At 43.7% G+C, this 21,354-nt stretch overlaps 1 protein-coding gene across 2 annotated transcripts in view; it reads right to left on the bottom strand.

Moving 5' to 3' along the window:
* BOD1L1 (biorientation of chromosomes in cell division 1 like 1) overlaps positions 1–20,939 on the bottom strand; it is a 46,592-nt gene extending 25,653 nt beyond the window's left edge. For both annotated transcript variants that reach the window (XM_081084022.1, XM_081084023.1), the window contains exons 1-9: positions 20,557–20,939; positions 14,009–14,133; positions 9,160–9,350; positions 7,832–8,446; positions 6,860–7,009; positions 4,548–4,714; positions 3,342–3,453; positions 2,448–2,586; positions 1,113–1,185 (exon numbers count right to left, since the gene is read on the bottom strand). In XM_081084022.1, coding sequence (XP_080940148.1) covers positions 1,113–1,185; positions 2,448–2,586; positions 3,342–3,453; positions 4,548–4,714; positions 6,860–7,009; positions 7,832–8,446; positions 9,160–9,350; positions 14,009–14,133; positions 20,557–20,799 — 1,815 coding nt within the window. In that variant the 5' untranslated portion in view covers positions 20,800–20,939. The remainder of the gene's footprint in view (positions 1–1,112; positions 1,186–2,447; positions 2,587–3,341; positions 3,454–4,547; positions 4,715–6,859; positions 7,010–7,831; positions 8,447–9,159; positions 9,351–14,008; positions 14,134–20,556) is intronic.
* Positions 20,940–21,354: the final 415 nt, after the last annotated feature.

The raw sequence follows: 21,354 nt of genomic DNA, 5'->3' as shown, positions 1-21,354 counted from the left end.
AAAATAAAAGTTTCCAACATTTTAGTTTAGACACAAGAAGTTTTTCTTATTTAAACGATGGGCTGAAGTTCTCAGAAAGATCTCTGTGCCTCTGGGTCAGCTTACCATGGGATCTCCTTACAATTTAACACAAAGATTAACGTACTTCTACTAACACAGGGACCAGGATATAGCAAGATCTTAAAAAATACTTTAAAAATGAAATACCTCAAAGAAAAAACTAAAAGGGATTTCATCAACCTAATTTTACCTTAAGTTCTAACAAATTAATGTGAATAAAATTTTGGGATCATTTTCCAAAGAAATTTATCACAAAATAAAATTAAATATTTTTTAAAGTGACATTAAAATATCTGAATATACTTAAATATGCCTCAAATTTGTAAATAAAGAAATCAAGAATATTTACTGGCTGTGAATAAATAATCACTAAATTATTAGTTTTTCCCCTGGGAAGTGTTAATTCATCTATAGAATTTTAAGTAAGGATTTAAAGCCAATAAAAGCAAAAGTTTATCCCAAGAAAATAATCCAAAAAGGGGAAGAAATGTATTCATTGTCCATATTTTTACAATTTAAAATGATTAAATCTCAGAAATATCTAAGTGCTCGACTATAAGGAAATGTTTACATTATGGTCTATCCGTTCAATATACACTATGCTACCAGTAAATATAATACTTAGGAAGCTTATAAGGTAAGATAAAATAAGAGTGAATGGTAAAAACATTTTGCAAGAATACATCCACACTACAAAATTATGTGCATATATGGATGAGAAACAAAAGAGAATGAAACAGGTGCTTTGTTATGGGGGAGGGATTTTATTCATTTCCCTTTTCTTCTACGTTACTGTAACTGGCAATTTTGTTATTGCCAATATAAGAAATGGGGTCGGGGGGGGGGGGGAGGGAGGAGTAGAAAAGTAGCTACTATCTAGATAGAAGATCACATGAATCAACTTGCCAAAATGAGGAATTCAGACCATAATAGGATGTGAGGGAGTTTTTATTTAACTTGGAAAAGATGAATTGTATTTCTAAGTGTTACTTCAAAGGATGGAAGTATCTAACAAAAGAGCATTGAAAATGGGCTTATTAATCAAGACACACCTCACTTGTTTTGAGTGTTTCTTTGGAATCTTCTTCTGCTTGCTGTTTCTTTTTAGAATTATCTTCAACATTCCTATGTAGGGGGAAAAAGTCAAAATAAAACTTTGAAATGTAAGAAATTTTCAGGAAGGTTAAAAAAAAAGTGCTTAGCTTCCCTTTTGTATAAACACTTGATCCATAAATGGAGACTTGTTATGTTTCAATTGAAATGCTATTCTTGCCCTAGCCGGTTTGGCTCAGAGTGTGGGCCTGCGGACTGAAAGGTGCTGGGTTCAATTCAGGTCAAGGGTACATGCCCTGGTTGGGGGCTCAATCACCAGTAGGGGTCATGCAGGAGATAGCCGATCAATGGTTCTCTCTCATCACTGATGTTTCTCTCTCTTTCTCTCCCCCTCTCCCTTCCTCTCTGAAATCAATAAAAATATATTTTAAAAAAATAAAGACTTTTTTAAGAAATGCAATTCTTAGTCAACAGAGAACACAATCCAAATGTGATGTGGAAACACTCTTGGAACACTTACACAGGAAAATATAATGGACACAGAAATTCCTGATTTGCTGCTTGAAACTGAATATATTATGATCTATAATTACATATTGAAAGTCTTACTATTTTTTTTAGTAAACAGGGTAGTCTTATTTGTACAGGTCAATAGGAATGAGGTATTAGCAAATTGAGAGCTTACTCTCTCACAGATTTTTGCAAATTACTGACTTAGGTGTCTTGAAGTCGTAAAAAATTCACACGATTGCATCTTAATGGCACAGCAAATTGTAGCCCATGGCTCACATGACGCTGGAGCCACTCTGCCCCCTCAGCTTTCTAATTCTACAGAATTAACTATGATAATGCAGTATTACGAAAGAATATGGGTCAGACCTCTGGTTTATGGGGAGAAGCATGGAATACTGGTGAAGCGAGTCGCTGGAAAGACGGGAAAATGAAGGCCGTCAGTGTAAGTGGTTCCTGAATGTTCAAAAGGGAGACACTTCCTGAGTCCATCGAGAGCGTCCATAAGCCCTCTGAAACTCTAGGGACAACTGTTTGTTTACTCACATGTATTTTTCCGGGGAGAAAGTCCAAAGCTTCTATCAGATTATCAAAAAGATCTGGGCCCCCTCCACCCCCAGCGATTATTAAGGTGAACACTTGGAAATATTATAAATATTAGCACACTGAATTAGGATACTAAAAACAAAACTCCCAGGTCTTTAACAAGCATGCAACAACATACACACTCAAGTCTGGCTCTTCACTGTCACTTTCAATGCCGTGCTTCTGAAAGCATGCTGAGAGAATGCTACAATGGGACCGTGGCCAGGTAAAATATGTACCTTGAATCTTTTTTTCTTTTTATGCTTAAGGCTACTTTTTTCTCTAAAACTTTCCGTTCTTTAAGGACTTCTTTAATTCTGGGGGCTTTAGGTTCCAAACTCTTTGCTGATGATTCTTCTAAATCCACACTACTTTTGCCTAGGAAAGAAAGGAATCTATAAGGGATTTCACAACAGTTCTAAACAATGTAATAATTATTTTTCATTAAATTTTTCTAATCAGTGTGAAAATGCAAAATGGCTTTAAAATCAAGTTGTGCTGGAATACAAATAATATTTTAGATGGAGATGACTTGTCTTTTATTTCAAGTGCTTACACAGGGATGGGCAAGAGTATTAATAACAACAACAATAATACAACAATGAACAGTAACATAAGAATAAACTGTGTTTCAGGTACTCATAGTTGTAAACCCACCTTTGCCCAACCTCCTCTATGTGTAATATACAAATACAGGGTCAGTGACAAGAGGAAGTTCAATTTTGTTGAGTAAAATACTGCAGACAAATGTTTGACATTTGTGTTGATATGAAGCATAGATTAATTCCAATAATATCACCAGCACAGCTTGATTACTCACTTGTTAACAAACTATTTTCCAGTGATAATTCATTGCACAGCCATTGGGAAATAAATTGCTAACATGTGAGTGACATAAGCTGGTACCTGATAGAATGTTTAATTTAGAAACAGCAATATAACTTTAAAAACTTGACTAAACACATCAGTTTAAAAAATAAGGAACTCTTCCACAACTGAAACTATAACAGCTTTACTGAGGTATAATGTAGATAACTTTGTTTTATAATCATATCTCATAAGTACTATAAATTTCTAGGATCTAAAAGAGTATGTAAGATAGTTTAAAATATTAAAGTTAACATCTCCTATACCTTGACTCTTAGCTTTTGAAGACTTTGTCTTTTCTGCTTTCTGTTTTCGTTTCTCTTCAAGTTTTTCTCTATTTATCTGCCTTCTTAAAAGCCTCTCTTCTTTTTCTTTAGCCTAAAACCACAACATACTCACAATTATTCTGATTATCAGGCAAAAGCAAAACACTGAAAAAACAATGTTTTTCCTTCAAATGTTCTTACAAATGAATGGGCTCTGCAAAAGTGCACATGCACTACACAATTTGGAAGCTACCAGAATAACAGAGACAGATGTGAATACCATTGGTTTAAAGAATGGGAAAGGTATCATTTTGAGCAATGGTGGTTTAATAAACTGGTTGCCTCAATTGAAAGGATAGCGGTGAAAATATCTCTGAGCATCAGGGGGACAGAGCAGGTCTCTGTAATTTTTGGATTATTCATTAAAATGCAGAGTCTAGTGACAGGCTAGTCCTACAGCAAATATGACTTGTTGGTTATACTCTGAGGATGCAGGTTTTGGAGGTGGAACTTTCTGCCATTGAATTTTAAAGCCAGAGAGAATCCAGTCACTGTATTACTCCTACCGCCCCTTTCCGGTCAGAATTCACTGTCTCAAAGTTTGTTAACTCCTGATCAAACAAACTTTTCAAGAGTTAAGCCACTAGTAGCATTTAGTGTACATCCTTCAAATCATTTTTCTACATAATATATTTCCTCATTGTAAGATGCACAACCTCATAGTTTAATGTTTCTGAAATTTTAAGTCATCTTAAAACTGATGAACATGTATGATAAAGTAGTAGTTTTTTTCCTAAAAAGCTGTTGTCAATGACACATCTTATAATTAGAAGTATTTTCACACCCAGAAAACACGTGGACTGTACTTCCCTCTTAATATTATGCTCATGACTCCACCACAAGCGCGATTCACACTTGAGTCAAACATTTCCACACCGCGAAACCTCCGGCTTGCTACCAGGTTTTCACTCTTAACCACAATGACACGAACACCTGTTACGCGTTAGTGTCCATTCTGACCAGTGAAATAGCAGGGTGCCTGAAGGCAGAACCTGCATGCTGCCGATTCGTATGCTCACTACTCCGCACCCAGACAAGTCATTTGTCAACCTGATTTAATGTGGAAATATCACTACTCTGCACCCAGACAAGTCATTTGTCAACCTGATTTAATGTGAAAATAACAACAGATCAAACAAGACTCACAATCGACTGTCGCCGCTGTTCTACCGTGAGTTCGTCATCGGAATCACTGTAATACTTCGAGTAAAGGTATGGCTTGTGAACGTAAGCTTGCCGTACACTTTTAGCTTTTCCTTCACTGGGATCACAGGTTTGAGGTTTTGTTTTATTCTGTTTGTTCTTCTCTTCATCTGGAAGAAAGTCAACAGAAAGGAATGGCTCCATGAATTAGTAATAAAACCAACATTATTCTTGATCAACATCAAGCAGCACAAGCAGTATCCATGTAGTTCAAGTGTATTTGCAGATCCAACAGAGGAAATATCAGTATGAGATATTTCAGAAGTTTTGACATTTATAGATGCTGGAATCCATATCTTCATTTATTTCTTAACGATCATAAGAGAGATAAAGGAGGATGGTAAAACAAAGTAAAGCTTATAGCTATTCATGTTTTCTTGAAAAACAGTGAATCCTTATTTGTCAGTAGCCTTGACATGAATGCTTCACCGCTGTCCAAATGGATAGAGGCACTCGAAGCTGCGCCCTGCCTGCCCGTGTCTCTCTTACGGAGGACGCAACAATCAGTAACTGGCCCCCCACCAAGCAGACACTAACACGCCTCCACTTCAGGAGGCAGATCAGCTTCCCAGGGACACAGCAAGAAGGAAACCTGGGAACAAGGTTTTCCTTTCCTACCACTGGGAACTCTCAAAATAGCTCTTTTTTTTCCTTCTGGATCCCATGTAGATAAAATCTAGCTCTGTCCAGGAAAACACTTGAAAAGACCCAACAAAGCATCTAGAATTAAAAAATAGATCTGCAGCACTGAAAGCGACTCCTTTTTCCTCTAGATATTCCATCCCAAAGCCAGCATCAAATTTACATGCTATCTACAGGCGGTTGCAAATAATATTCAATGTTTTTGATTTTTAAAGAAATCATAGAATTAAATCGCGTGGTAAAGAGCAGCACATGGAGTTGGTTAGAAGCAGATGCAGGTCTGAGATAGGCACTGGTGCTCATGAGCTACGTGACCCTGGACGAGACATCTCCCTCAGTGACTCCACTTCTTCACCTGGACCTCCTTCCAAGGGTGGTTGTGAGGACTACAGACGTTACTACACAGAACAGAGTAATAACTTAGGCCTGGGCCAGGAATACAGTAAGTACTTAATAAGGGTTACTAAAAAACCAACTGTATAGTAAAGGGAGGTCCAGGCTTTGCCCCTGGCTTCTGGGAGGTCATCTCTAAGCCTCTGGAACACCAGGCCCGAAAGGAGTGTTTTGGTCGCGTGGGGGTGTGGTGTCAAGCCAAATCATCTAAGAGTATGACTTAGGGTGGGGGCTTTGGATCATGGAGCATCAGCTGGATGTCCAGAGGGGCGGCAGACTTAGACCAGACACCTGGGAGGTAACTGTGATTCTTTGATGGAGACCTACAAAAACGTTGGACATCAAGACTCGGGTGGGCTTCCCTGGTTGGCAATAACCCGTGTGCGCTGTCAGACATCAGTGTTGGGAAGGTAATGCTGTCCATGACTACACAGGAAGTGAAAGCGCCATGTTTGGAACTTTCCTGGACTCTGGCCTATGTCCTCTTCCCTCGGCTGATGTTAATCGGTGTCCCTTACTATAATAAGCCGTAACCAACAGTTTCATAGATTTCACGGAGTACTGAGTCCTTTTAGCAAATTACCAAACCTAAGGGTGATCTTTTTTTTTTTTAATCTTTAAATTCTTTATTAGTTAAGGAATTACAAATGTGTCCTCATTCCCCCCCATTAACCCCCATCCTCCCCCCACCACTCATGCTCTCATCCCCCTGTTGTCCATGTCCATTGGTTTGGCTTATATGCATGCATACAAATCCTTTGGTTGATCTCTTCGCCTTACCCCCACCCTCCCCTACTTTCCCTCTGGGGATTAATAGTCTGATTGCTGTTTCTCTGTCTTTGTTCAGGGTGATCTTGGAAACCCCAAACTTGCAACTGGTATCAGAAGTGATGGGAATCTTGTGGACAGTACTCCCCAAATGTCGTACACATACACCTGGTACACATACATCTTCATACACATGATCTCATCTAACTTGTATAATCATCCCAGGGAATGGAGATAAGAAGTGGGGAACCAAGACCTGTTGAGGTTTAGGAACTTACCAAGCTTGCTCAGACAGAAAACCTCGGAGCTGGGACTCAGAAACCAATCTTCCAACTACAAAGCCCCATGCTCTGGCCACTCTACCACACTGTCTTTCACGATATAGCCATGTGAATACACACAAAACGCTTGGCGGAAGCTTCACAGAGGCATTATTAAGTAAAATGCTTTACCATCTGACGTAATCTCTCCTTCCTCCATGCTATCAGACATTACAACCTCCTCTTCAGTGTCTTCTTCAAAAGATGAGAGGTCACTGGTATGGACAGAGCTAACTGTAATGTCCGTCAGTCCATCCACGTCAGAATCTACTGCAGAGCCATCTTCAAGAAGACAAAGAAATAAAACAAAATACCCATAGGAGGTAAATCATTGCGTTACAGGAACATACTCAGCACCCAATTCCCAAATTACACTTAAGATTTCTTTCTTTAGATACATTTCAAAGAACTTCAACTTTAGAAATAAAAATCTCTCATAACCAATATCAAACAAGGTAGAGCTGTTTCCAGAAACTACAAAGGCAAACTATTATCCAGAAAAAAAAAGAAAGTATTAATTTATGATGTGATAGAAACAAAAGCAAACGTTAAGTAATTCATACATTTACTATGTGATATTTTAAATTTACTATGTGATATTTTAAAGAGCAGGATATACAACTATAAATTAAGTTGCTTGAATAATGCATGGTAAAAAATTATGAGTTAAATTATAAGGTTTAGAGCCTCTCTGCTCATTTACTTTGTCAATTCGAACACTAGTATAGAAAATAAATACACAAATGTTATCGTCCATTTTTTAGCAAAGGGGATATGTTCCCAGGCTTTGAAATATAAGAATCAAATCTATTGTCCTGGCCAGTGTGGCTTAATGGTTGAGCATTGTCCCCTGACTGAGAGGTCGCTGGTTTGATTCCCGGTCAGAGCACATGCCTGGGTTGCGAGCTCAATCCCCAGTACAGGGTGTACAGGAGGCAGCTGATCAGTGATTCTCCCTTTCTCTCTCTCTCCCTTCCTCTCGCTCCCTCTAAAAACAAAAACAAAAACAAAAACCAAATTTATTAAAATTTGAAGGCAAATTTGGTATCTTCTGGTGGACACTGTTTGTTCTTTACACTGCTGTATATTTTTGTAAGTTTGTACCTTCTTTTGTCCCTTCCATGGCTTTAGCTTTATTACTGTTCTTTTCTGAAGGAACTTTTGTGCACTCTGCTTCTTTATCCTTTGCTTGTTTTTCATCTTTGACTTTTTGTGTATCTTTACTCCTTTTTGAGTGATCAAATTTCTTTTCAGTCTTTTCCTTCTTTTCTTTCTTCCTTTCTCCTTTTTCATTGCTGTCTGGTTTCTTTTCACCTTTGTCTGTTGACTTATTTTTTTGGTCACTGCTTTCCTGTTGAACATCTTTATTTAGCAGAACTGAACTATTACTCTCTTTTGTGTGATTTTTAATTTCTTCAACTGGACAAGGAAGATCACTACATTCTTCAGACCTCGGGGCCGTTTCCTGTCCTTCGCCCGCAGAGTCTGGCACAGACTTGTCTTTATCAGCCATGTCCTCTGCAATTCTCTCCTTCTCAGTACTAGTGTCAGTGCTTGGCTGGGACGGGAGCCTTTTGGATACCCGCTCACTAGTCTTAGGGTTTGATGTTTCTGTGGAGGCCCTGGCAGCAGTAGCTTCTTGGTTAAGAGAAGTGATGGTTTCCAAGATGGACATGGCATCATTGGCCACATTGGCACTGGGCCCAGGAGCAGGGACACCTTGAGGGAAAGACAAGTTTTAGGATAAATTTATACAGAAAGTCAACCCCCTGGCTGAATCAACGCTACATGCACGGTCACCTTAGTCTGGTGCACATGCTGTGCAGACCGTTCATATGCTCACAGCCTTTCGGGCACCAGTGCCGGTACTCGGCACACTCTGCCTCTCCACTACAGTATCTCAGAAAGGCACCATGCAAACCTGAGAACAGCCTAGCTCCAGAATAACAGTATCTTCTCTAATTATTTTAATTATTCCCTGCTGAAATACACATATACCCCGCATATATCACTAAAATGCCTATTATTTTGTATTAAGGCAAAAAACGTTATGCCAGTTAAGGACTTTGGGTGGTATTTGAAGTAACACAATTTCACTATTGTGCCAAGTAGACAAATGGTTTAAAAACCCAAATATCCAGCCCTCGCCGGTTTAGCTCAGTGGGTACAGCGTCAGCCTGTGGACTAAAAGGGTCCGGAGTTCGATTCAGGTCCAGGGCACATGCCCGGGTTGCGGGCTTGATCCCCGGTGGGGGTCGTGTAGGATGTAGCTGATCAACGGTTCTCTCTCATCATTGATGTTTCTATCTCTCTCCCTCTCCCTTCCTCTCTGAAATCAATAAAAATATATCTAAAAAATAAATACATAAAATAAAAATAAAAACCCAAATACCCATAAACTGACACTCAGTTCAAGAGAAAAAGGGATGCACCTTGCGTGCTGACGGCAGAGTCCGGCTTCTCCTCCTCGGGGGTCACGCTGCCCCCGGCTTCCTCCTTGTGATTTAGTGTGGCCAGAAACTCATGCACAGCTTTCTCTACCTGAGGTCTGAATGTGTGGTTGATCTTTGGATCCACAACTTGGGAAATAATTCGGTCGATGCCAGACTCCAACATTCCTGATCTGAAACACAGGATAATTTACAGAAAGGTTAAAAATATATATAATATTTCATTATTATCCTATATAATAAAACCCTAATATGCAAACTGACAGAATGGCGGAATGAACGGTTGCTGTGATGCGCACTGACTACCAGGGGGCAGATGCTCAACGCAGGAACTGTCCCCTGGTGGTCAGTGTGCTCCCACAGGGGGAGCCCCGCTCAGCCAGAACCCGGGCTCACAGCTGGTGAGCTTAGTGACAGTGGCAGGAACCTTTCTCACCTCCGCGGCAGCGCTAAGGAGCAGCGAGCAGAGCGGTAAGGAACAGCGAGCAGGTGGACGGTAAGGAGCAAGGGGCCCTGGACTGTGAGAGCGATGTCTGACCTCCAGCTTAGGCCCAATCTCCTAAGCTGTCAGGTGGACATCCCCCGAGAGGTCCTGGACTGCAAAAGGGCGCAGGCCGGGTTCAGGGATTTCCACCCCCTCCCCCAGTGCATGAATTTCGTGCACCGGGCTTCTACTATATATATAAGTATATATAATAATTGCATTAATTACTTTTAGGTAAAACAGTCTCTCTCCAACCTTAAATTTTCCCAATATGTTCATCTAGGTAGAGAAAGAACAGGCAATGACAAGTTCCACAGGACAGCAATGACATCTGGATATACCATCTTGCAAAAATTTCTAAACTCGTCACCACTGTCACTAGAACCACTGAAGCAAACCAAACAAAACTAAAACAAAATTAGACACAGCACACTATCTAGAGCCCAGGCTTACAGATGATGCTATTGTACTCCAACCCTGCCCCTAGAGGAATAAATAATCACTAGAGCTCAGTTCTGGATATAAAATAAATCAATGGACTCTGCACTTTTATTTTTAAGCAGAAAAATGTAAGACTTTTATAAGTATTAGAGTCTCCAGGAAAATGGAAGAAAATACACAAAGTGTAATTCCATCAAACTTACAAAAAAATACCTTTAGAACAAAAATAAAACTTAAGATTTTTTTCTTTCTTTTTATTATCTTCTTGCTATAAAAAACTGGGTGATTTATTCATTCAATAAGAATGAGTGTCTTCTACACTAACAGGCACCCTGCTGGCCACTGGGCTGCTGCAAGCCAGGCCTGGTCCTTTTTCTCGTGAGGAGACAGATATAAACAATTAAAATACAAGGTGACAGGCACCAGGACACACCATCTACTGTAGGGAAAGAGTGGAACACGGATTTATTAGATATAGCGAGATAACTGGGGAATGCTTCACAATGGAGAAGACATTTGAGTTGAGAAGAAAGAGCTTAAAGAAATATCACTGACAAGAGACAGAAGAGCAAACAGGGCAACTAAGTTCCAAATGTGCAGAAAATCGTAAGGGTGTGTGAGCAAAATAAGAGGATGTGAATTTATTTTGAGAAACATACTTAAGCCTTGTTTCTTCCTAAAAAAGAGCTTGAGCTTGACGCTCATTGGTAGAGCGTTGACCCATACACAGGAGGTCACTGGTCAGGGCACATGCCTGGATTGCGGGCTCGATCCTCAGTAGGGGGAGTGCAGCTGATCAATGATTCTTTCTCATCATTGATGTTTCCATCTCTCTCTCTCCCTCTCCCTTCTTCTCTAAAATCAATAAAAACATATTTAAGCAAAATAAAAGAGCTTGAGTAGTTCCCTGGATAGTGTCAGAAGAGCACGGGTGCTGGTCCTTTCCAGCTGCTAGACCTCAGGGTCTCCCTGCAGAATGAGGGGGTCTCTCCTTACTACTCAAATGCCGGTTTGAGTACAGCCCTGTCTGGAGTGGAAGATGAATTTGATTTTCATTTCCTGAGGCACCTTGAAGCCTTGTAATACTATAATGCTGTGTTATGTGGGCCATAGAGAAAAATGAGTCAACCCTGCACAAAGTAGGTAACCTGCTTTTTCAAGTTCTAAGATAAAGAACTGAAAATCCTGCAATGCATCTTAGAGGTGACTTTAAAATGTAGCAGGTGGGAAAAAAAACAAGGACAAGCAATCATAAAGATGTTTTGATTTAAGGCACAAGTATAAAGGCATACAATAAAAAATAAAAACCACCCATCCCAAATTATTGCTTCAGTTTGTTTGCCTATTTTCTGGTTCATTGTCCACTTTGGTCCACTCTCACAGTGGTCAGCTCTGACCGTGAATAAGGCTGTAGGCCAGCGCTTATCACCCCACCCTTCCCAGTGGGCTCACTCTAGAGCAGCGGTTCTCAACCTGTGGATCGCAACCCCTTTGGCGGTCGAATGACCCTTTCACAGGGGTTGCCTAAGACCATTCTGCATATCAGATATTTACATTACGATTCATAACAGTAGCAACATTACAGTTATGAAGTAGCAATGAAAATAATTTTATGGTTGGGTCACATGAGGAACTGTATTTAAAGGGCCAGAAGGTTGAGAACCACTGCTCTAGAGGCATGGCCAGAGACAGTTACCTCACTATAGGGAAACCACACTCTAGGTTCAAGGATAAAGCGAAATGCTAGCAGCTGGCACTGTCCTGATTAAAGCTAGTTCCTTATCTTCCTTTTAAATCCTGTTCGGTTAAGATAATTATTTCAGAGCTATCCAGCATTTTTAGATTCTGTTGTACAAATGAATACATAGATAAAATAAGTTTTCCCTGCAGTGAGTCTGCAGATTAGCTATTAAACTGAACCATCCCAAATTTTTGATAGTAGACTGTTGTCCTACAAAAATGACAACTGTAGATGGTTCAACATAACAGTCAACTGAGTGTTTCTGGAACTATAAGGATGAAAAATTGTTTGAAATTGTATTAATGGTGGCCAGTACGTCCTATACCATTAGCTAGACACAACTAAATAGTCTCTTTCAGGAAGCTTTAAAATGTTATCAGTAACATAACTTTACTAATAGAATTTAAATAAGAGAAGTTTATTACAAATAAATAAAACAGCGAGAAAGTACTAACTTATCCAAGAGACAGGTGCTTCCCCTCGTCACCCACCAGCAGAGCACTCCTATGCTAACCTCAGCACAGAACCTCTTCCTGATGTGCCCCGCACCCCTCACCAAACACCAACACTGTGGAAACATCATCTCGCAGCGGTACAGCAAGAATGGGTAAGTGCCTGGTCTTACATGGGCGAGACTGAGTTTAGTTCCCGTAAGAACAAAATAAGCGGCTGCTTCCCTACTTTACAGGTTTGGTATGCTAGGAAGTAAATGCAATTCCAGGAAACTGGCCTTCCATTTAGTCTCAATCTGAAGACAAAGAAAGCGAATGTGCTTTTAAAGAAATGGAGTCCTTTGCGGAAGGGAGGCGGCTATGCAGATTGTTGAGTGAAAGCACTCAGTACGCAGCAAGGCGCTGTGTCAGTGTGAGGGACACTGGGGAAGCTTGCCCCCCTCAGGAACCCCCTACTTTCTTGGTTACTGTTCTCCTAAATGCCTGGAAATGAGTCAACTTTCAGGCCTGTCAACCCAACAGACCCCCTTCAGTCTCACCTTTTTCAAGAAAGGCTTTCACTTTTCCCCACAGCTGTTATGCAGCCTCTAATGGCATCTTTTGATCTCATTTGGACTCTTTACAGGTTCCTCAAACATCTTTTAAAATGCAGACAACAAAGTTATTGTTGAATTTCTCTCTTCCCTTCTTCCCTGGAGACAGGAGTCAGGCTCCTGGTTCTAGTGTTACCTGCGGCTGAGTGGGCCGTGGAGTCAGTGTGAGCTGTGCGTGCGGGGCTTCCTGTGGGTGACAACTATCAGCAGAGGACACACTAGGTAGGCTTGCCAGGTTCCCACGGGGCAGGAGGGAATTCAGAGGAGGCAGGTATAAAACTATCTGCTTAACTGTTTTCCTGCAAGATTTCATTCTAAATGATGTGCTGGAATGTAAATATCTGTCAAGGCGGGAAGATAACTTACGCCACCTTTTTCGGGGGCTGAAGTAGGGACAGAAAGCAAATATTTCTTGTCTTGGCAAATATTTATATTTAAGAACAAGATAATATTGCAAATCTGCTTTTCTGGGGAATAAATATGACTTTTTTGTCCCTCTAAACATTTCATTTCTTCTCATTCTCTTTATCTTATGTTCAACCAAAAATGGCTGACAGGTCTAAATGCACTTTTCTTGTTCTTGTTCTTTTTTTTTTTTTTTTCTGCAATAGCATCACTAAAAAGCAGTTTAAATCACACTAAAATGCAACAGATAAAATGGGCTGGGGGGAGGGGGAAGACTGTATCAGAAGACAGAAGATATGGCTTCAAAAATCAGGGAAAGGTATTTTAATTTCAGTGATTTTCAATGTCTTCATTTGAAAACTAATAATAAAGCCTTCTCTTTATAGGGCCAAGAAAATGGTTGTGAAAATAAACGGTACAGAATATGCCAGCATTTACCACCTATTAGTATTCTATCTAGGACTTTTCTAAGTCACATTGTCATTCCCTTCCTTCAGTATTTTCAAAGGGCTGCGGAGAAATCCGACTATTAAAATTGTGGGGGAAATGTGAAGCGACTGGAGCCTTTTAAAATCATACTATATCACAATACAAAAGCACCAAACTACACAAAATTATCAGAGGTAAACAGACTCCTGCAGAATGTCTCTGCTTTCAGGTAACGCAGACTGTGGCATTTTCAAGCCCGCCTTGGAACTGTAATTTTGGGACTTACTTGAGCACTTGTTGTCTAATATTGTTTCTTAGCTGGTTCTTATTGAGGTGGGGACTCCAGGTATGAGTTGCTAAGTGGTTAGCAACAAAGTTGTCAACACGTTGTCTCAGATTCTGATAAGCAGGCTAGAAAGAAAAAAGAAAAGACAAATGTTGAAAATCTCCAATGTTATACAATAACAATATTGATGGTCTCAGAATTTGAGTATCTTAACAGTGACGACATTTCTTAGAGCAGGGGTCCTCAAACTACGGCCCGTGGGCCACATGCAAATACAAAGATTGTATTTGTTCCCGTTTTGTTTTTTTACTTCAAAATAAGATATGTGCAGTGTGCATAGGAATTTGTTCATAGTTTTTTTTTTTAACTATAGTCGGGCCCTCCAACGGTCTGAGGGGCAGTGAATTGGCCCCCTGTTTAAAAAGTTTGAGGACCCCTGTCTTAGAGTATCAACACGGCAACAAAGTTTTATAGCTTATATTTGGAGATATGATGAGTACCAAGAAGAAAGAACATACCTCTTATTTGTAGACAAGAGACAGAACACCGATAAATGTTACTATGCTGATTTGGCGCAAAGAAAGGGAGAGGAAAAGAGGGAGTAAGCCTTCACTGAGAATGCGGCATTTGAGCTGAACCTTCAAAGTTCCACGATGCAGCTGGGAATTCGAAGGTCTGGGAATTCGAAGGTTGTCTTGCAGGCACCCCCAACAATGAAGCAGAGAGCAAGTGGGTGAGAAAACATGAGGTTGGGAACACTTGGGGCTCCCAACCCAAATTACTAAGTCCAATTTGGTTGGAAAAGAGAATTTGAAAAAGCAGAGAAGTGAGGTTGGAGACAGTTTGGGGCCAGGGGCTGGAAGGCCTTGGATACCTGAAGAAGAAGTCTGTAATTATGGGATAGAGAATGGTAAGCCCTGCACATATGAGCAGAGTGATATGTGATGGCTGAGCTTTCTGATGATTTAATATCCTACAGTGAAGGAGTAAACAGACACTAAATATACCTAGAACAGCATGCCACAGGGGTGGCAGAAATGGGCGGAAAGGCATAGATCTGAGAGGAGTTATGGAGGGACAACCATGGGAACCAGGCATTACATTCGATGTTAGGCAGTGGCTCTCAGGAGGGGTGACTACTCCCCAGGGAACATTTGGCAATGTCTGGAGAAAAGTGGGGGAGCCACTCCTCACATCTAGTGGCAGGAGGGCAGGGATGCTGAACATCCTACAGTGCAGGGGAACCCCCACACAACAAAGAACCATCCAGCCCAAATGTCCACACTGCTGAGGCTGACAACCCCTGATGGAAGGGAAGCAGGAGAGAGGACACACACCATGCCATCTCCACTGGAAAGGCTACTCCTGCCTGGAAGGGATGTTTGGAAGTAAGTTCTCATCCACTCAAGCAGGACCACACACTCCATTCCTAGTTGTTGCCCATTCACGCACATTCTTTCTTTTAAGTGGCTTTAATGCAGATAGATTTGAGTATTTCCAAATGTTTTAAACAAAACTGTACAGCCTCATCTACCGTTCCCTCTACTTGTCCATTTGGCAAACTTCTCACTTTCAGAACTCACCCTAATCTGTACAGTCATCCTGACACCCAAAGGTAGCCCCATGAGGCCCATCCCCACATTCTTCCTGTCTTCTATACCTTCTATATGTCTATCATCTCAGCAGTTCCTGCATTGCACCGTATTTTGGGGAGGGGGGGTACTTACGTCCCCGCTGAAGGGTAAGCCTGCTCCTACTGCTCTCTTAATCTTTGTGTTCAGGAAGCTTATTACACTGCTTGGCAGGTAAGCAATTAAAATGTGGTTGTTAGATGGGTCACCAACTCCAACAGGGATGCTGAAGGTTTCATCCCTTGGTGATGACCTTGTATCCCTTTCAGTTTCCCGACTTCTGCTAATTCCCATTTCAATCCCACAAGAAACAATCTCATGATCATTTCTCGTGTTCCTCTCTAGTTATTCACAATTAATGGGAACTGAAAAAACCAGTCCTTTCTCTGGATGATTTTCAGCAGAACTGTAAAACATACTTCTTTCCAGGATTCCCAAGTCTCAGAAATATTAGGCTAAAAAAATCACAATGCATTTAGCACTCTAGTTGCCCCATAACACACTAAAAACTGGACCACAACAGGTAATTTTCCTTGTTCCCAGTTCTCCTGTCAGTAAAAATTAGCCTGGTGACTCTAGATATAAGGATTCCATTATTCTTCTGGGAACTTTTTTAAAAAAAATATATTTTATTGATTTTTTTACAGAGAGAAAGGGAGAGGGATAGAGAGTTAGAAACATCGATGAGAGAGAAACATCGATCAACTGCCTCCTGCACACTCCCCACTGGGGATGTGCCCGCAACCAAGGTACATGGCCTTGACTGGAATCGAACCTGAGACCCTTGAGTCCGCAGGCTGATGCTCTATCCACTGAGCCAAACTGGTTAGGGCTCTTCTGGGAACTTTTTGCTGTCTCTTCTTCCCATTCCAGAGAGCTCTGGTCAAAAGCTTTAGAGTCATTTTTGACTCCCCTCTTCTCTTCCACTGCAAATCTAAACCATTAGCAAATTCTGTCAGCACTAGCATCACAAGACATCAGGATCTGACCACTTCCCACCATCTTTCCTGCTACGATGCCGATGCATTTTCGTCTCCTGTCTGGAATACAGCAACTCATCTCCCTGTGTCTACCCTTGCCCACCTGAAGTCTATTTTCCATATAGCAGCGAATGCAAATCTTTTAAAATTAAGGCAACCATATAATTTATTGTCCAAACCAGATCATGGCCTAGCGTGAAAGGAGACACTATTAATCATTACACATGGCCAATCCATCTAAGATGGAAGCCAGAGCAAGCCCGTCCTCCTTACGCACACCTGCCAAAGGCTTCTCAGCTCAGGTAAAAGGCAAACTCTTTTTTTTAAATGTATTTTATTGATTTTTTTACAGAGAGGAAGGGAGAGGGATAGAGAGTTAGAAACATCGATGAGAGAGAAACAACGATCAGCTGCCTCCTGCACACCTCCCACTGGGGATGTGCCCGCAACCAAGGCACATGCCCTTGACTGGAATGGAACCTGGGACCCTTCAGTCCGCAGGCCGAAGCTCCATCCACTGAGCCAAACCAGTCAGGGCAAAAGGCAAACGCTTAAAAAAGCCGGCAGGCCAGCAGAGCTGAAAAGGGAGGGAGGGGCACCCCTACTCACCTCCTGTCACTTTCTCCTGACAGTTTCTGCCTGAGGCTTCCTGCACTTGCCATGGCCTCTACCTGGAACACTCAGCCCAGATAGCTAGCTGCCTGGCTCCTTCTGTGATGGCTCAAATGGCATCTTATTTGAAATCTCCCCTGAACTCAAGACAAATCGGTCCTTCCAGCCTCACCCTCCTTTATTGCTTCCATAGGCCCCATGACATCTGTTTTTTTCTGCGGGGCGTAAGCTCTGTAAGAGCAGGGACGTTTTGTTCACTGATACATCTCTGGCATCTAAAACAGTGCCTGGTACACCATGAATATCTGTAGGGTGAGCACCTTTCTATTTTTTTGTCTTTGGTACTCCTTTCAAATCTAAGAAAAAGCAGACAATAATCACAGTGACCAGGAGTCATTTACACCCCAGAAAGTATCTAAAAATTGGCCTTTAGTACCTTTACTGGGGAGAGAGGTGCCATAGTTACTTGTTTGACGAGAGCTCCCTGCCTGGGGCAGAATGATGGACACTCAGACCTTCCCTCCTCACATTCTCTAGTTGCCAATCAATGCAAAGGGGTCAGACTGGCTTTGTGACCGCCTAGCTTACTCCAGGGAGCTGGACTGGGAGTCCGCAGCAGAGGAGCCTCAGCACTGGCTAGTCCTGGGCTGCCCAAGGTCCCAATTCTTTGGGTGAGAGGGCTGATGTGGTCTCATTCTCAGATCTCTCTCTTGACTGGACCATCTGTGACCCCAGTACAGTTTGAGGGGTTCTAGGGTCCCCTGGAGTGGCAGCAGACTTTGGAACTTCTCATCTTGCTTTGAACACAATGGGCCGGATGGTAGTGTTGCTCTTGGAGAGCACCTGGCAAGTGTCAAATGTCTTGATCCTTAACTATGCATGTGACGGACACCCTGCATGCTATATACTACAGGTCCGAGCTTGGCAAAGCCAGTCTTCAGGGTTCAATTAGCAAAAGCACCATCCCCCAAGTGGTCTAAACCAGCCGTGGGCAAACTACGGCCCGCGGGCCGGATCCGGCCCGTTTGAAATGAATAAAACTAAAAAAAAAAAAAGAGACCGTACCCTTTTATGTAATGATGTTTACTTTGATTTTATATTAGTTCACACAAACACTCCATCCATGCTTTTGTTCCGGCCCTCCGGTCCAGTTTAAGAACCCATTGTGGCCCTCGAGTCAAAAAGTTTGCCCACCCCTGGTCTAAATTCTAAGGTGTTCCTTACAGATGACAGAGACCTCAGGATCCCATTAAAATGATGCTCCTTTGCATGAATAGGGCATCTTATTTCTGCTTTGGCCCACTTGCCAAATTGACAGGAAGATTAAACTCATATAAAAGAAAACTTTGGCTTTTGTATGTTCAAACTTACTCTTTTTGAGAGACAGAGGAGACTACAAGACTGTCGGGAGGGGGCATCATTTCAGTTCCACTCTTTTCTAGCATCAAACATCAAAACAGGGACCTTATTCAGTGGTCCCTGAACACTCCCGGAAATTACATATCAGGTTGAGCCACATGAAATTGCCAACTGTCAACCATTCTTGAATGGTAAAAAACAGCGCTTTAACATGTACATGTGCATTTTTCTTGGGAGAAGGTCCTAGCTTTCATTAGGACCTTGTCTAAGAAACTGTGCTTCCCTCCTTCCCCGCAAGACAGGTATTAAGGCTTCACTCTGAGAGGACCTGTAGCAATATCACAGACACCGAGCAGTAACGTTTAGTGGGGGTGGAGTGAAGAAAAAGCTGAGCCTTACACACAGTACCCATCAGTATATTTTAAATTTCCATACCCAACAACGCAGATCTGTCGGTTTCTGGGAACTGCAAATTGAAATCTCGGACACAAATAACTGGCTTTATCCGGGTAACGTTTACCTGGCCATGCTTATCTAATATCCCATTTAAAAAAAAGGGGGGGGGGAGGGTAACAGGCATTATTTTAAAAAAGGTGGCTGTGCATATTCCCTAAAACAAAGCGAGAAAACGACATACTCCCTGCAGAGATAAACATCCCAAGTCAATTGAATTCTCTGTGGTGAAAATGTCCAATGCCTGAAAAGGCACCCTGCACTCTGGTCCACACAGTGGGCCAGGGTCCTTGTAAGAAAAGACCTGCCTAGATTTTCACCAAGGTTTTCGCAGGGGACACAGCAGAACCGTGCAGTTCACCTCAAAGTTGCAGGGCAGAATTAACGGCTGGGCACGGCAAACACCCCTTTCTCAGAGAAACGGGGCTTCTCAGAACAGCGGAGCATGCTATGAGAAACCCCCCACCCCATCAAAACCACCCGATGAGCCCAACCAGATCTAAGCCAAAACCAGCCACCCTCCGCCCAACCCAAACACAAGACCACACTCTATGCTCTGTCTTGTACCAAACCAAACCAAAAAAAGAAAAAAGCAACAGCTTTCCAACTGTTCCCAACAGAGGCTTCCAGTACTCCGTTCCTCTCACCAAGATTGCTCCTTCCCGGTGTCCTCGGCTCTGCCTTTGCAGAACCGGGTGAGCTTACCTGGCGCTTCCTTTGCAGAACCAGGCCCCGCTAACACCCCTTTCCCTCTGACATTTCGTGCTAAGCCCCGCCCCCTGGGCAGCCCCCGACTCCTCTTGTCCAGGGAAGCGCTTTGCAGACCTTTCCCCTCTCCTCGTCTCTCTCCTGAACTCTTCTTTCCTGTCCTTCCTCCTCCATCCTCTCCTCCATCCTTTCCCACTGGATGGCTCGGGTCTCCCCTCCGCCCCCAAACTCCTCGCTGTGGGGAAGTGACTTGTCCTAAGTTACCCAGATCAGACAGCCACTGGGAGACACTCAAGTTCCCATCTCCCCGACCCACCTTTTCGCTGTCCAGCTCTACCTTTGCACCTCTGCACACACCGCCCGCTCCCCCATCCAGCAATGCACCCGACACACAATTTGATTCACGTATCACTTAACTTCTCCAAAGGACAAAGACACGGCCCTTCCCGCCCAGAATTCTCCAAGAGAGGAGCATGGATACTAAGTAAACCAAGAAAAAAACAATTCACCGGGGATGAAAGCGCTGCTTAGCGTTTCCAAACGTGTCCCCACAAGAGCAGGGAGTCTTGCTCGCGGGAATATCCCTGGCGCCCAAGCCGCGTAGTAGGTGCTCAGCCCCCGTCCGGCGAATGAATGAGCGCGCGGAGGGAGCGGCTGCCCGGGAACCGGGGGAGCGGCGCGCGAACGGGCCCCGCTGGGGAGGCAGAGGCGCGGCCGGTCCACGCACGCGGAGACCGCCGAGAAGGCGGCCCAGGGAGCCTCCCCTTCCTTGCCCCGCACACCCATGCACGCGCGCGCCCCGAACCTTCGTGTCCACGTCGGCCAGGCAGTCCCTGCGGAACTGGTCGAAGAGGCCCTGGCTCTTCAGGTGGTTCACGATCATGGCCACGAGCTGAGGATCTCCCGCGCCGGCGCCCGCGCCGCCCGGCCCGCCCGCGCCCGGACCAGTCCCAGGGCCGGGAGGCGGCGGCGGCGGCTGCGGCTGCGGCTGCGGCGGGGGAGGCGGCGGCGCGGGCGGCGGCGGCTGCGGCTGCGGGTTGGTGGCCATGGCGGCTGGGCCGGGAGGGTGCGGGCCGGGAGGGCGGGCGGGCGAGCGGCGCTCCTGGGAGGCGGCGGCTGCACCGGTCCCGCTGCCTGAGGGAGGCCCACAGGATGTTGTTACGGGACCAGCGGATCCACAGCAACCCCGGAAGTGAAAGGGAACTGGGGGAAGGGAGGAAAAGGCGGTGACAATCGCGACGGAGGGGCGGCGACGGAAGCCGCGCAGGGCCAGTTCCGTCCGCCGTCCGCGCAGGCGCACTGCGTCCGGAGCGGGGGTGGGGGCTGGGGGTGGGGGCGCGGAGCTGAGTCCACCACTGGCTGGCGTTCCATCCGCGCGGCTCCCCGGGCGGCGGAGGCGCTGGCCTGGTGCTATCGGTGGCGCTAGGGCCTGACGCATTGGCTCCTGCTTCACGGAGCCGTCGAGATCCAGAGACCTTTATAATGCGAACCGCACGTGGAACTGCTTGTTCTGACCTCTCCCCAAACCCTCGTTTTCAGGATCCAGCCCAGTTTTCCTGCACGCAGGTAGCTCCAGGGGCCTCCTGTCCGGTCCCCACCCCAT

Source organism: Myotis nattereri (assembly GCF_964212035.1).
Source record: "Myotis nattereri genome assembly, chromosome: 1".
Lineage (NCBI taxonomy): Eukaryota > Metazoa > Chordata > Mammalia > Chiroptera > Vespertilionidae > Myotis > Myotis nattereri.
Note: the sequence above shows the minus strand (reverse complement) of the source record. Positions and strands in the feature narration are given on the sequence as shown.